Consider the following 15,166-nt stretch of genomic DNA (forward strand, 5'->3'; position numbering starts at 1 on the left):
TATTGGCTCCAGAGCTTCTTACGGGGAGCACGCTGCTCCTGTCATTGCTGGACACCTAGGCATAGGTGCCGCCTGTTCATTTCTGGAGAGTCACTTTACTGTTTGCGCTTACAGAGAAGGATCTGTAAGGACGCTGTGTTTTGCTTTATGCTGGGATTATAATTTGTTACTGTTATACCAGATACATACTTGGTGAACTATCCATTTAGGGGAGGTATCCTAATGACATTCTGCTTATACCTATCCTCGGAGAGGGAATCCTTTGTAATAACCAGGAAGATACCGAATAGGAGTGTTATATACTGAGTGCATTTCCCGGGCATTCTGGTTATCTTCATTCCCAGTTCTGGGTAGGTGTGGTTACATCTTATCTGTCTGCGTACATAGGGCCACAGGAAGAGAGTGGGACTGGGGTTTTATGCTTTCTTTTGTTGTGTCTTATAGTAGGAAACCAGGGGAAGTAGAAGAGCCCTTAATATCGCTCCTTCGTTCTGGCACACCTGTATGGTTAACAGGTGAGGTATGCATGTAGTATAGTAAATAGTGAGTCTCTAAGCTGAGGGTTATCCTACCACTCATCCCTTGCTTTCTGTATCTACAGGTGTTCGGTTCCTGTTGCCCAGCAGTTCCCCTCCGGACCTACATTTTCCCCCGCTTGATCTCCTTAACAGTCTGTGACCTTACCAGCCAGACTTGGGATGATCTAGAGGTGGGCCCCTTTATAGCATCGATCCAATCCTGAGGAGCACCCACGAAAGACCTGACAACTTCCCATTCTTGTATTGCTTGCTCTCACTCTCTTAATTTTTGGAGGCTTACGTTTTGACTCTTGTTCCATTAGATCTAATGATTCCTCCATCTCGGACCTTTTTCTCACTACTCTACCTTTGCTCTTTCTTTGTATGACTCTACTAACAGGTCTCCCCTGTCTGAATGAAGCATGACCCTTATATACACCCCTCCTTTTTATCAGCATAGGCCATTTTGAGATGTACACTTCATGATTTGTAGCCGGGGGTTCAATATTCCCAACCTCCATCACAATTGGAATTACAGCTGGGGGTTCTTTATTCCCAACCTCCCTCTCGGTTGGTGTTATATACTCTGGATCAGGAACTGGTCTAAGCATTGAAGGCATTTGACTCTTGATTCCCTGTAATTCACCCTGAATTTTTAAAAGGTGCGAATTTTGTGTTTTTAGTGTATCATGATTTAGCATTGTCACTTCAAGGATTCCCAGGAGAGTTTTTTGCAATATTAAAATCAGATCCAGCATTGAAGTGGCCGGATTTGTAGAGGACTCCGGGTTAGTCTGTGAAGACTGATTACCGTCTTTAGTACTCTTGGAACCTAAAGTGTGTTCTTTGTGCACATCAAGTCCTTTCGAGATTCCTTTCAGAGCCAAGTCGTTCAAATCCAGGTCATCTTCCTCATCTTCCTCCTCTTGTCCTTGAGTTTCACTGTTTCCTTCCTTGGAGTCGTGCAGCAAGGACAGCTTTGGGGACGAGGATAGCCTGGGTGTCATTGTTGGGCCATTGTGAGTAGTTAAGGACTGTAGTGATTGGTTAGTTAGATTTTCAAGGCCCACCATTTGGTCGTCAAAAATGACAGAGGGGCCCCCCTTCCAAAGTTCTTCCCCGGCTGATTCAAGATCAGGTGAGAGGGGCTTAACTGGGGAGAAAACCCTTTTAAAATGTTTTCCCACAAAGTCTTTCAGGGGGTTAGAAGCTTTGCCACCCAAATGACCCGCATTCGATTGCTCATTGGGTATTTTCTCTTTTTTCTTTTGGGTACGTTTAGATTTTGGTTTTGCCTCAAGGTCCACTGAGCTTCCTCGTGACGAGTTTAAATCCATTGGTTTTTTTTTAGAAGTCTTTGTTTTTGCCTGTCCCAAAGTACTTTTGTTCTTCCTTGGCGCCATCAAATGGACCTTTTTGATACAGAGATACGTTGGTGCTTTGTACAGGCTGAATCAAACCCCTCAGCCCTAGACACTGCCCTCAGGACTGGGGTAGACTATTTGCAACAGTAAAGGGATATAATATTTCGAAATGGACCTTTTTGATACAGAGATACGTTGGTGCTTTGTGCAGACTGAATCAAACCCCTCAGCCCTAGACACTGCGCTCAGGACTGGGGTAGACTATTTACAACAGTAAAGGGATATAATATTTCGAAAGGGGTAAAGAGCAAAGAAACACCCTTTACCCCACTCACCTCTGTTGTGCTTTTGTAGATAGCCTTAACCGTGCCCAAGCCCGTTTTCTGCTACACATATGGTGCCTCTTCCTCTCCTTAGCACTTTAGCGCCTTATTCCGGCGCTGTCCACCGATTTGCTCCGGCCCCTCCTTTTCTTCTCCGCCCTCTACAGACTCGCGCTGTGAGGCTGACCAGCAGCGAGGCTAAACAGCGGCGTGCGACGAGAGATTTCCGGCGTCTACGATCTGAGCGCCGCCTCTTTACACACCGGCGCTATTGCTTTTAGAGGGGGCCGCGGGGGTGGGGGGGCCGGGCGGCCGCAATGCCGCTACACCGGGTCGCGATCCCCGCTTCCTGCTCCTAATCGGCGTCTCTCGCAGTTCCTCGCGGTCACGTGGGGGCTCCCGGGTCACGGGTCACGGTACGGCAACTACGCTGTGATCACGCAGCACAACAGAGGCCACTCGTTTTCATTCTTTTTTTATTTCAAAAATTAGCTTTGGCAAAACCTGGAGAGATCCACACAAATGGGCCCGAGGGAAGAATGAAAGGCTGCTTTTTTTGGCCATCAATTGGCCTGCAGTGACTGTCATACTCTTTGTCACTCACCCACCCTCACCACAACAACTGTGAGTCCATGTATGAAGTAGGGGAGCAGGTACAATCTGGAACAATCACCAAACGGAAGGGGATCAGAGGTGGCCTGTGCTTGCGAAAAAAAGCATCACCTGCAGAGACTGAGAAGGTAAGGAGCAAAGTAGCCCAAAACTATAGAAGCGTTACGTGAACAAAACCTGAGGAAATCATAGGGGACAGTCTATATATAGTGTAGGTGAAACAGAAACAATTGTTCATCAGTTCTGCTCCAAGATCAGCGCCATTGGACTCTAATCCTAGCTCTCATCAAAGGCAAGTAGACTGATCTCATTGGTGCTTACTGGACTGTTATGTCAAATGTCAAAGGTTCTTATATAGCGCCTTATCACCGCAAGGTCTCAAGGCGCTTGCTTTGGGAACCTGTCCTGGCTTTTTCCCTGTGACAAACTGGGCATCCCCAAGGTGAAAGCCAGGCATCCCGCCGCAGGGGGGCCATAGTGGAGATTAAGCAAGCTATTGCCCAGAGTTGCAGAGTGTGAACCCATGATTCGAGTAGGCACCGAAGCGAGAATTATCGAGTCCGTGGACATTTTTGGCTCAAGACCCTGCCACGTCGGGAATTGAACCCTGGTCCCGGGTCTGACCTCTGCTTCAGGGTCTGCCTCCTCTAACCAGTGAGCCAAACTGAGCCACACTTCTCCACAAACAAATTATTACCTGCAAATGTTGTTTTTTATGCTGCAGTGACACTTTTTTCGCCTTGACTTTAAGGAGATATGTTCTAGGGGCACTTTCGGCTAGGAATACTGTAAATCACTTTGTCCCCTTCGTTTGAGTCTTTCCCCATAAGCCCCATGTGTTTGTTTATTGCCACTGGTACTGTCGATTTTTCTTCTGGGTTTCTATCTAACGGGTTGCTTTTTAATAGCTAAATATGGGGAAGCGTACCTGTATTCCCAGAAAAACCTGGGCCCAAGCTAATCCTTCTACCCCGCCCCCGACATCAATCGACAAGATGCTGCAAAGGGCAATAGGTGTTGTTGTCACATCATAAATCGAACGCACCGAAAGGAGGCTGTCAATCACCCCTGACCTTTTCCCGCCCATAATGGATTTTCCCAGTCCCAATACTACTTATGTTGCTCTGTCTTCAACTGGAGATGATACCCCGCCCCCAATAATTCCAATGAATACCACATCGGCCGCAAAAAAATTGATCAATGAAGGTGCAGGCACACGTAAGAACGGGAAACGTAAGCAGATAGCGGGGAGGGCAACTATGAGTAAGAAGGCAAGAAGATCTTGCCAATCAAAATCCACCCATAGAATCCTCACCAGCCCTTAGTGTAGATCCTTAGTATCCAGTCTGTGCCCAGTCTGCTATTAGCAGGCTTATTATCCCGACTTAGTGAACTGATCAAGCAAGAGGTTGCCCCTCTGGTTGATCCATTAAAATCTTTGACATCTTTGGTAACCTCGAGGCAAATGCAACCTAGCCCCAGTGTAACACTACCCCTAGTGAGGGAGGGAGGTTCTATCCCGACCCTGATCCTAATAGGAGGGCACTTATAGACAAAGAGGGTATTCCTAGTGACCAACCTTCTAATACACGGCACCTCACTACCCGAGATCATAGCTCCATCCCGCAGAACCCTCCCGCACAGCGTCAGCAAGAGCACATAATAAATACAATACTGAGAACAGCTCGCAGCGAGGAGGATAGTACCCACCCAATGTTCAATGTGTTGACTACCCATCAACTCACTTATACCCCAGCAGGGCCAACTGTAACCAGAGAAGAGCCAAGGAGCAAGGCAGACGCGGCCCTCCCGACCATAAACATCCCCCCAGAATCATCTCACTATGAAATTATTTTAACGGGGGTCCCGCCTCTTAAAGACACTCAGAGGGAGACAGAGTTAGAACTTAGGAACAAGTCCTTATTCTGGTTAGCAACACACAGGCAGTTCCCCTATGAGAGGGCTGAGGAAATTATAATGGTGCAGAGAGTTGATTGGGTGGGACCTAGTAATAGATTCAATCCAGGAGACTGTGTGGTTGTTGTTAACTGTAAAAATCCCCAGATGGTACGTTTGTTATTAGACCACAATCCCGCACATGGGGAGCTCCGTACAGAAGTGAGAGCTTTTTCGCTGGATTATTTTTATTCCCACTGTCACAATTCTGTTAGGGCAAAAATTCCTTTGGGGCATTTTAGACAAATTGAGGATGAACCAAATCTTGCCCACAGACATCCTCCCAGTAGATCCTTGTTTTTTAACCTGCCTGTAAATAATCGCATTCGGCCCCTGGAAGATGTAGACTGACAACTAAGTTTAGCCGGTGTGGGCTTGCCGAAGAATACCCAGGAACTCCAGGGAGGGTGTGCACAGTTAGATAAGGGGATAGTGGGGACTGGTACAATATTGGGGGCTTGTGTTGAACCCACCCTGGGTGGTGGGGTCCCGGAGAGTACATCCTACCCACCGGAGTCTATGCATATTAATCCTTTTTTTTTTTTCTTTTTTGGTAGAGTTTAATATAGCGCGAACTAGACCCGAACCGAATCAGGTATCAGAGCGCTTTACATAGCACAAGTTACGTTTTACATGAGGACACACACTTTCATTTTTAGGCACGGGTAGATTAAGTGATTTGCCCAGAATCACAGGAGGTTTTGGCGTCGTTACCGAGACTCGAACCCAGATCTCCAGGCCCGCGGTCGAGCGCCTTAGCTTCTATCTATTACAATGACTTCATAAATGGGATAAATCATTTAAGAGCAATCGAAGCTCCCACCGACTTATCTGGAGGTGTTTTATGCCCAGGAAGTGGGTTGAAGATCCTATCCTGGAATGTAGTTGGCACTAAGAGTAAACTTTCTTGCCCAGAGTGGGGACTTTTTGTTGACCAGTTCGATGTCTGTTTGTTCCAGGAGACTTGGGCAAATGATGATTATGCCAGGGTGGGTTTTGCAATATTTAACATCCGAGCCACCCCTAGAGAGAGGGGCAGACCGTCTGGTGGATTATCCATCTGAGTTGCCTCTCACGTGGGTTGTACACCTACTCACCTGACTACCCCCTCTAAAGACGTACAATGTGTAATGCTTAGCTTCCCTTCTAAATTGAGGTTTGCAATTATTAATGTCTATTCGCCCTGTAAGCCTGTCCCAGGAATCAAAAACCCTCGACGATTTAAACTCTTTTATCCCTATGGTGCCTTTAAATTCGAGACTGATAGTTGGGGGAGGTTTAAATTGTCATTTTGAACCCCTCTCTGGCGCTCACAATATGATTAACAATGAGGAGGACCTGCAGTGGGCTATTCCAGACCCACAAGTCCATTCGGCTAAGATATGGACCCCCTTGGTACTTCAAATAAATGCCATTTTTTAAAATCACTCCCAGAGAGCTTGTAATGGTTGGACATCCTCTGAAAGGCCGGGTAAATCAACGTTTAATAGACTCGACCAAGCATCTCTAATTGATTACATCTTAGTGGAGTGCAGATCATGGCATAGGGTTCTGGACATTGCTGTCATGCCACGACATGACAGTGACCACAATGTCCTGATTTTAACAGTGAAAGTCCCAGATTCTGGTATCCTCCCTGCAAATAATTCTCCTTTGGAGAATAGGCTATCTCTCACTAGCAATAGGAGAAGAGTTAGGTAGGGAGCATTAAAAAAATCACCTGAGAATGTGGGAGCTCTTTATGAAATGGTAATCCCAGCCTTCCAGGAATTTAGCAGCGTCCCAGTTGATTGGGATAATCTAGCCCTTATTATGCAGGTTGCGGCACTCCACAAGAACTTGACAACTAAATTAGCCAATGATTTCTTTCCGACAGTACGCCCTAGAAAAATTAAAATGATAACACATAGGTGGTTTAATGATAACTGCCGTAATGCTAAACGTGCGCTGATAGCGACCATTAAAGAAAAAAACAAGTCATTAATTAAAATTAAGAGAGTTCAGTATAAAGAAGCTGTTTGTCGAGCTAAGCAGTCCTGGGAAGAGAACAAATGGGTAGACATTAAAACAGCCCTACTGAACCGGGACATGAGAGAATTCTGGGCCATAGTCAGAACAGGTAGTAGGGAGGGTAATCCAGCGGTTGAACCAAATATTCCTGCTGAAATGTGGGCTGATCACTTTCGGACATTGTATGTAGTAGAAAGTGATCTGGGCCCACATTCTATCAACAATAGAGCTTTCCTAGGTGACCAGTGTCTAGTTGGTGGGCGGGCAGAGGACTCCTCTGCTACTGCCCTTAGACACGCTGATGAGGTGGCTGTTGGGATAACCCTCCGTGAGGTTATCTCGGCAATTGCCAGGGGATTTGTTTCAGGAGGAATCATAATTTTTTGCACGGGTACTATTAGATCAAATCCAGGGCTGGTTGCAAGAGAATGACACCATAAGCCTGTATCAAGCCGGATTCAGGAAGAACACCTCGACCGTGGACCAAATATTTAGATAACAACTTATTGTTTGGAAGACGGCATCATTAGAGGGTGGCAGCCTCTTTTTGATTTTTGTGGACCTGAAAACGGCTTTTGATTTGGTCCTTTGGGTGCTAAGGGGACTGGGGAATCCCTCCTATTTGCTCAGCATGCTTATCAAGCTGCATGATGCCACTTATGCTCAAGTAAGATGTGGCAGGGGTGGAGAATTAACCAACAGAATCCCAGTAGACAGAGGAGCGAGACAGGGTTGTGTGCTCGCACCTACCCTATTTTGCCTCTTTGTCAATGCACTTATTGCACAACTTTTAGAGGTTGAGGACAACGATGCCCTCATGTTAGCAAACTAAAAGGTGACAGCATTGATGTTTGCTGACGCCACTCTCCTGTTGTCCAAGACGCCGATGGGTATTCAGAGGATATTGGATAGGTTTGTCCACTTTTGTAATATTAGGGGTCTGGTGATTAACACCATGAAAACTAAGTTCATGGTTTTTAATCCGCCCAAGAAAATGCGTTCAAATCCCCAATTAAACGGCATCCCACTCGAAAGAGTCTCTGTATTTGACTATTTGGGCATCACCCTTACTGAAAATATGGAGTGGTCACCCCAAATAGCCAAATCCAAGCTTAAACTGTGCCCATACAACTGGGGCACAGCTAAATTGGTAAGGAAATCGATTTACAAACTCATTGCCCCTGCCATTGGGATCTATAGGGCGCAAGCGAGGGGAGCTACGCTGTATGGGGCAGAACCCTGGGGCCACAGAGCCTCTGCTTCTAAGTAAAGTTGAGAACAGTTTCCCCAGACAAATCCTGGGCCTCCCACCTAGTACCCCATTAATCCCCTTGCGGCTAGACTTAGGCATAGACCCCATTGAAGATGAGGCTGCTCTACGCCCCCTATTTTTTTGGCGAAGGCTTTGGGTGACCCCTGAATTGGCTGAGTATCAAGCAGAAACCAAGAAGCTATTAGCATATCCAGAGGTAGTAAAAAAGTTCCTTGGTTTGCGCATGTAAGGCACTTATGTGCAAGGATAGGCAAACCAACCCTTTGGAGTAATCCTGAAGGAATCAGCTTCTTGGTTTCTCAAGCTGAACTCCGGAGAGTGTATCGAACCCAAAAGCTCGAGTCCATCCAGGCAAACCCGAATTTGTTTCTTTAACTACACAGTTCCTTATTGTTAAGGAGGACTACAAACTAGAGCCCTTTCTGGATGACATCCTACCCCTCATAGCAAGGAAATTATATGTTCAGCTCAGACACAGCACTCTACCCCTCCAGGCATTCACCTCCAAATGGGCTGGACTGCCCCTACTTGGGTGTCCCACCTGAAATAACCAGGAGGAGTGTGTACTGCATGTTCTATTCTTTTGCCCCGGTTATAAAAAAGCAAGGCAATGTTGGATTCTACAACTGTGTCGAAATTTGGGGTTTGTGCAATGTATGGCGGCATATAGAGTTTTGAAGTACGATACCGCCAAACCCATTGTTTTCTCTATCTCTTGGTTCCTAAATGCAATGTGGCAGAGTCGATGGGTTTTTTAGAAAAGGAAAAACAATCAAAAATTGGTAGTCAGACTGCAGTACCATCAGAAAAGTCCAATGCGTAGACTATTGTATTGCTTATAAATGTGAACCAGCATTTAAAATGTTAATGTTCAATGTAGTTTTTATGTGAATTTTGTGGTTTTAACTATTTATTATATTATTGCTGTTCTGTCGTATGCATTGGGCTTATTTATTAACACTATATGAATTGATCTGCCATCCGGTATTTTTGCCCATGTTTTGTGTTTTTTTCTTCTCACTCGCCACTTTACTATGGTATTCTGTTACCGAAAAGCTATGTTGTTATGTCTAGCCAAATTATCCTTGATTGAATTGGTCCCTTTTGCACTGTTCGGAATGTTTGAAACTAATAATGCAGTTCCTTAATTTGTGTATGCTTTTATGGTCCTAGTGACCGAAATAAAGGTTTTTGAACTGCACTATAATATCCTTGTGACCCATGGTCTTTGGCATGGATAGAGAATAATCCGGAATTAAAACGTCACTTTCCCACGCAACTCAAATAGTAAAATTTCTCTCAAATTGTGTTCTTTCGTATGTTGAAATTCTGATATCAAACCACTTTCTCGCCAAAAGTATAAACGGATTTTGGGGAAAGGATTGCAGGCAATGCAGTCTCTTAATAGCTAGGGGCGCACATAAATTTGTTATTATGTGGAGACAAGAAAAAGTAACAAGAAAAGTTGAAAACTGCTAATTTTCACGGTGTTGAAAGAAATCCCCGAGTGCACTTTATTTTAACACACTGCTTTTCTAGGACATAACTCTAGAGACCTGACTTTGTTTTCTGAACACTTAATTGGCTAGCATGTTTCTGCAACAAAGTCTTCTCATTCCCTAAACACCTCTCAAATCGCACCTCTGTAAAATAGCAAACAGCTCTCAAATCGCACCTCTGTAAAATAGCGAACAATGTAATAAAAACCACTCAGGCTGTTACTATGCAAGAAAAAATGTTGTGAAGCTTCATTAAGCAAGTCAAAACATAATTCCCATTAAATGTCTCTGTTCTCCAAATAGATATTTTAGGATAAAAAATAGAAAAACAAACTTTTGTCCTCACTCTCTGAGAGTCAATTAAAGACTGTAAATTGATTTTATAACTTATACCTTTAGCTATGATCCTTTATTTTAAAGTTAGGCACAAGTCCCTGATAGTTGATTGGCTAATAGGTTTTCTAATTCCAAAGTTCACGTGCTGCGCCGGCGGCTCTATAATTGCAGCATTTTCAAAACAAGCATTGGCATAGCCAATGGGTCTAGCCTTTTGTACCTTTTAAGTGTGTAGCCATGCAGGACAAAAGGACTTACTCTCTGCACGATGGTGCACTAACATGGGGCACTCTGCAGCCAATTCTGCACATTCCTAGGAAAGACAAAACGCATATTCCTTTTGCCCAGACTAAGTACCGGTAAGGCACTTTCAATACAGCGTGAACTTAGCATACATAACACTTTTGAATTAAAAACAAAGATACAGGGTACTACTTCCACTACGCATATAACTGAATGCTGAATGATCAGTAGTGAAATTTAACACACTTTGGGCCAGATGTAGGTGGCCAAATAGCGAGCGCTAACGATAAAATTAGCAGAAATTTCAGCGTTTGCGATCGCTATTTGGCTGTAGGTGAGTTTAAACCTACTAGCAAAATAAGGAATCGCAAAATTGTGATTCCTTATTTTGCTCTTGCATTTAAGGAATTGGAAATTGCGATTCCTTAAATGCATTGTAAGTAGCACAAAAAAAAGTGCACTTTAGCCTTAAGGAATCGCTAAATACCACCAACTTCAATTTCATTAAAAAAACACTTTTTTGCTTTTTTTAAAGTGCCATGTGGCACACATTCATGCCCTTAGGTGATGTATGTGCGCCACATGTGCACACTTGCACATTTCAGGGGTGCAACAGGGTGTCCTTTTGACACACTGGCACCCTTGAAATAGCGCCCACTATTTGTGATTCTTTACTAGCGAATCGCAAATAGTGAATATCTTCTCATTCATTCCTATGGGCCTCCTAGCCCATAGAATTGAATGAGTAGGTATTCCTTATTAACGAATCTCAATTTGCGATTTGTTATTAAGGAATATTAAGGAATCGCTAATATTTTAACGATTCCTCCCTACATTCAATTGTCGGAGTCCCTAATAGCGAATTGTTAAAATTCGCTATTAAGGACTCGAAAATTTGATTTTACCTACATCTGGCCCATAATGGAGCACATTTCTCGACATCCATTAGCATGGGCTAATTTTGAGCAGGTTTTATCAGACCATAAGCAAAAACAGTCAATTTCCATTTCTGAACTTAGGTTTTACATAAAAAATGCATCCTGGTAGTTGTAGTCTTGGTTCATTTGAATTGAGCCACTTGAACCAAAACACCTGATAGCAGTATGTAAAAAGAAAGTCTCGTAGTGGTGCTCTGGTGACATGGAAACATCTGGTAACCAACTAAAACGTTCCAAACCATGGTGTGTTCGGTCTGAAACTTGTTGGCACCAAAAGCTGAAACGATGCTGCCTATTTGTCTCATTGCAACTAGCCAAAATACACCCTCTCTTTGAAAGGGCTCTAGGTGTATGCCACGGGTGACACTAAGTCAGATACTCATACCTGGAGAGTCCAAGGCGCTCATTCTGCTACGGGGAAGTAAACCATGAAGCAAACCTGCATTTGGAGCAAATCATAGACATTTGCGTTTTAGTTGCCGACATGCAACCAGTGCAGGACGTGCCATCAGGAATAACTAGGGCCAGTCAAAGATCAGGTCAGGGAGTCAATCTCTGAGTCCGATTGGATACCGTTGATGGGGCCATGCGTGTCGGGATGTTAATTTACTCCCACCCCCCAAACTTTATGGTTGAACTTCCTGTCACCAATGTTTCGAGTAAATCAAGGCGCCAAGCAGTCAGTTTTGAACGAGGGTCTGGATGATACTTCATAAAGGGAAAGAAAGGTTTACAAGAATTTGGGATAACGCCTAAGTGTCTTTTCCAATCACAATTTCCATGCAAACTGGCCGACTCTGGAAATGACAGGGAAAGCAGCAAGCATGCAGATTAAAAGAAAGGGCATGGCCTCCAGATGTGGCTGCATGCTGTGCTGGGGAAAAGAAAAGATGCCGCCTCCTGAAGAGGCCGCATGCTGAAAGATGAAGCATGGCAGCATGAACCGGGAACTGTTCATCAGCAAAATGTTACAAGCATGCAGAAAAATAGAGTTAGGACCACAGAGGTGCTAGGTGAAAACAAATAATCTGCCAATCGGGGAACAGGCAAGCGTACCGACTAATAAAACCTTGCGCAGTCACCTGAAGTGGCCGCCATGCCGTGCTGAAATAAAGAATGAGGTAAGGCATCCAAAAGCGGCCTCCATGCCTTGCTGACAAAAAAGAAAGAACGCAGCCTCCCAAAGAGGCCCCATGCTGAAAGAAGAAGCATGGCGGCTGTGAACCGGCCACTGTTCTGATCACTTGCAAAATGTAACAAATAAGAAGTAACAAATAGAAAAGGGCGCAGCCTCCCGAAGCTACCCAATGCTGAAAGATGAAGTGCAGCATCCCTGAAGTGAGAGCTGCGCTGATCAAGAGAAACACACGAGCACTTGCATGAAGTGCTGTTTCAGATGTAAAAACATTTTTTCCTAGGGCAGTAACTAACATAAAAAAGTGGATGGATACAAGTCCTGGGGGCTTTCTCCATTGGAGGGAACCAACAACAAAAACGAAGGAGAAATGAGAACAAATACCCAATTGGAAGCAAGTATTTTTAAAGGGCACTGAAACAAACAAATGAAAAGAAGCAGTCTGTAAGCCCACAAACTGTATGCAACATGTCTTAAAAAAGACAGCACAAGAGTTGTCTAGGCCCAACCAAAATAAGGCTCAGCCAGTGGTAAAGGTGTCAACGCCATGCAATTCAGCCTCTTTGATAATTCATGAGAGCAAGATCGTAGACCCTGGAGCCAAAACATGGACGCCAGGACTGGAAGAATGGTTAAAGCAGAACTGAGAGCTGTGCAAGCCAAGCATGCCAAATCTATGGAGAACATCCCATCCAGTAAGAATGAACCAAAACTACAACTGTTTGCAGATATGAACAGGTATTTTGCACCCACACTCCAAAATTCAACTCAGTGAATTAGTTAATCACAACCTATCAGACATGGAAAGCATTTTGTATGAGCCATCAGATGCAAAATACCCCCAGACCACTCTTCATGACACGTTAATGAAAATGTGATTTTCCTAGTTATTTATAAAGGAAAGTCTTAATTATATTAAAGGCACAGAGGTGAGTAGTATTCTTCTCTAATCTTGCAGTTTGTTTAATAGCAGCAGTCAAGAACTGAAAACCCCAAATCCCATGAGGATAAGGAACAACTAACCAATGGACATAAAACGTAGTAACAATGCCAACAAATGTTGTGCATTTCTGGCCGCAGGCAGAGAACGGAAGGGACGGCTGGCAAGTTGCCTACAAGAGCCACTTCGCACCAGGTCCTGGCTCGACCCTGACACCATCTCTTTTCTTAGGCAGACAAACAGAAGGGAAGCGCGGGAATGGAAGAGGGAAAGCACGCGCAGGTTTTTGGGAAAGTGGCCTTGGCGGGAATGCTGGCGGCCGTCCTCCTGGCTGAAGGAGTTGCCAGCCTACGTTGTTACTCCTGTAAGGATTTTAATGATGGAGGATGTGCAGTGGACCGCATCAAGATAGAGGAATGTACCCCGCCACAGAACGTCTGTCTGGAGGCCATCGGTGTTCGAATCATAGATAAACAAAAAGTGTCAGCAGCAATAAAGGGGTGTGACATTCAGCTGCGGCCCGTGGAGGGAGTTGCGGTGGAGCAGGCAGGCGGGGCGGGGGAGGGACAGGGTGGGGGTGATAAACACCGGAATCTGGATGATTGCAGGTAAGTAAACAATTAAATTAATAAAACGAATTTCGTTCCGTGCCCTGCATCGCAAAATGCGATGCAGGGCGCGCTACATAATTCGTTTTATTAATTTAATTGTTTACTTACCTGCAATCATCCAGATTCCGGTGTTTATCACCCCCCACCCTGCCCCTCCCCCGCCCCGCGTGCCTGCCCCACTGCAACTCCCTCCACGGGCTGCGGCTGGTGACATTGGCGTCCACCAGAATCAGGACAACGCAGACATCAGCTCCGAGTACTCGTACAGTAAACGGAAAGTTCACGCCTGCTCTGAAGACCTCTGTAACACGTTGGTGACTGAAGCCTTCGTGAACAAGACTCTGTCCGTCCAACATGAAAACAGAACTCAAGACCTCAGTAATCTTGAATGTTACTCCTGCGTCAGTACCTCGAAGGACCAGTGCTCCCCACATAACGCTCCTGTTGTGAGATGCCTAGATGAATCTCCAAGCTGCTTTGAAGGGAATGGCAGCATAATCCTAGGTAAAGAAAACAGAGTCATCTTACCCTACTTTATGAAGAAATGCGCCGTCTGGAGCTGCACTACGTGGTACATGGGGGTCAGCGATTATGAGAATGTCAGCGAAAGCAGCTCTTGCTGTAGTAAGAATCTCTGCAATGGTTTGGTGCCAACAATAACACCAAAGAAAAATGGTGGCCTGCGCACCACATATGTTTCCTCACTTATAGTGGCTGCCCTGGTGGCCATTATCAGTTTATATAGGGCAGCTGAAAGCATTAAGTACTTAATCCAAAAATTGCATTATCATTCTCTTAAAGAAGATGAGCCATTTTTACTGTAAGCCGCATCTCGGGGAGAGGGGTTGGCCTAACGGCTAAGGCACTCGACCTCGGACCTGGGGATCTGGGTTCGAGTCTCGGTAACGACGCCAAAAAACCCCTGGGATTCTGGGCAAATCATTTAATCTCCCCGTGCCTAAAATGAAAGTGTGTCCTCATGTAACGTAACTGGTGCTATATAAAGCGCTCTGATAACTGATTCGGTTCGGTTCTAGTTCGCGCTATATAAAATTCTGCAAAAAAAAAAAATAGCATCACAGTAACAGCTATAACTCCTAACTAGAATGTGAACAGCCCTCTTTTCCTATGCGACAATAGAAAGCACCGGACTGTAACACCGCCAATGGGCTTGTGAAGAACTTTGCAGCCAAAATGGTGAACATAGCCAAACGCATGATGTGGAATATGGCTGTGGGCGCTCGAGGCACCCAAAGCACCGGTCGCAATGCAAAAGCACAGTAAGCTGTCAAATAACCAATACAGGATATCAATGATTGAAGTTTTATTAGAAATACCAGTAATAACCGTAATAAGTAATAAAAGTGTGCAATACTTTTCTTGACTGCGAGTATTAAGAAAAGAGGGC

General features: G+C 44.8%; 1 protein-coding gene across 1 annotated transcript; it reads left to right on the forward strand.

The window, feature by feature from the left end:
* The first annotated feature begins 13,353 nt into the window (after positions 1 to 13,353).
* On the forward strand, positions 13,354 to 14,582 carry LOC144790931 (ly6/PLAUR domain-containing protein 3-like). The gene is made up of 2 exons (XM_078665563.1): positions 13,354 to 13,654; positions 13,971 to 14,582. The coding sequence occupies exons 1-2, from the start codon at positions 13,406 to 13,408 to the stop codon at positions 14,580 to 14,582; spliced, it is 861 nt and encodes a 286-aa protein (XP_078521689.1). The 5' UTR covers positions 13,354 to 13,405.
* The last annotated feature ends 584 nt before the right edge of the window (positions 14,583 to 15,166 follow it).

Source organism: Lissotriton helveticus, chromosome 11 (genome assembly GCF_964261635.1).
Source record: "Lissotriton helveticus chromosome 11, aLisHel1.1, whole genome shotgun sequence".
NCBI lineage: Eukaryota > Metazoa > Chordata > Amphibia > Caudata > Salamandridae > Lissotriton > Lissotriton helveticus.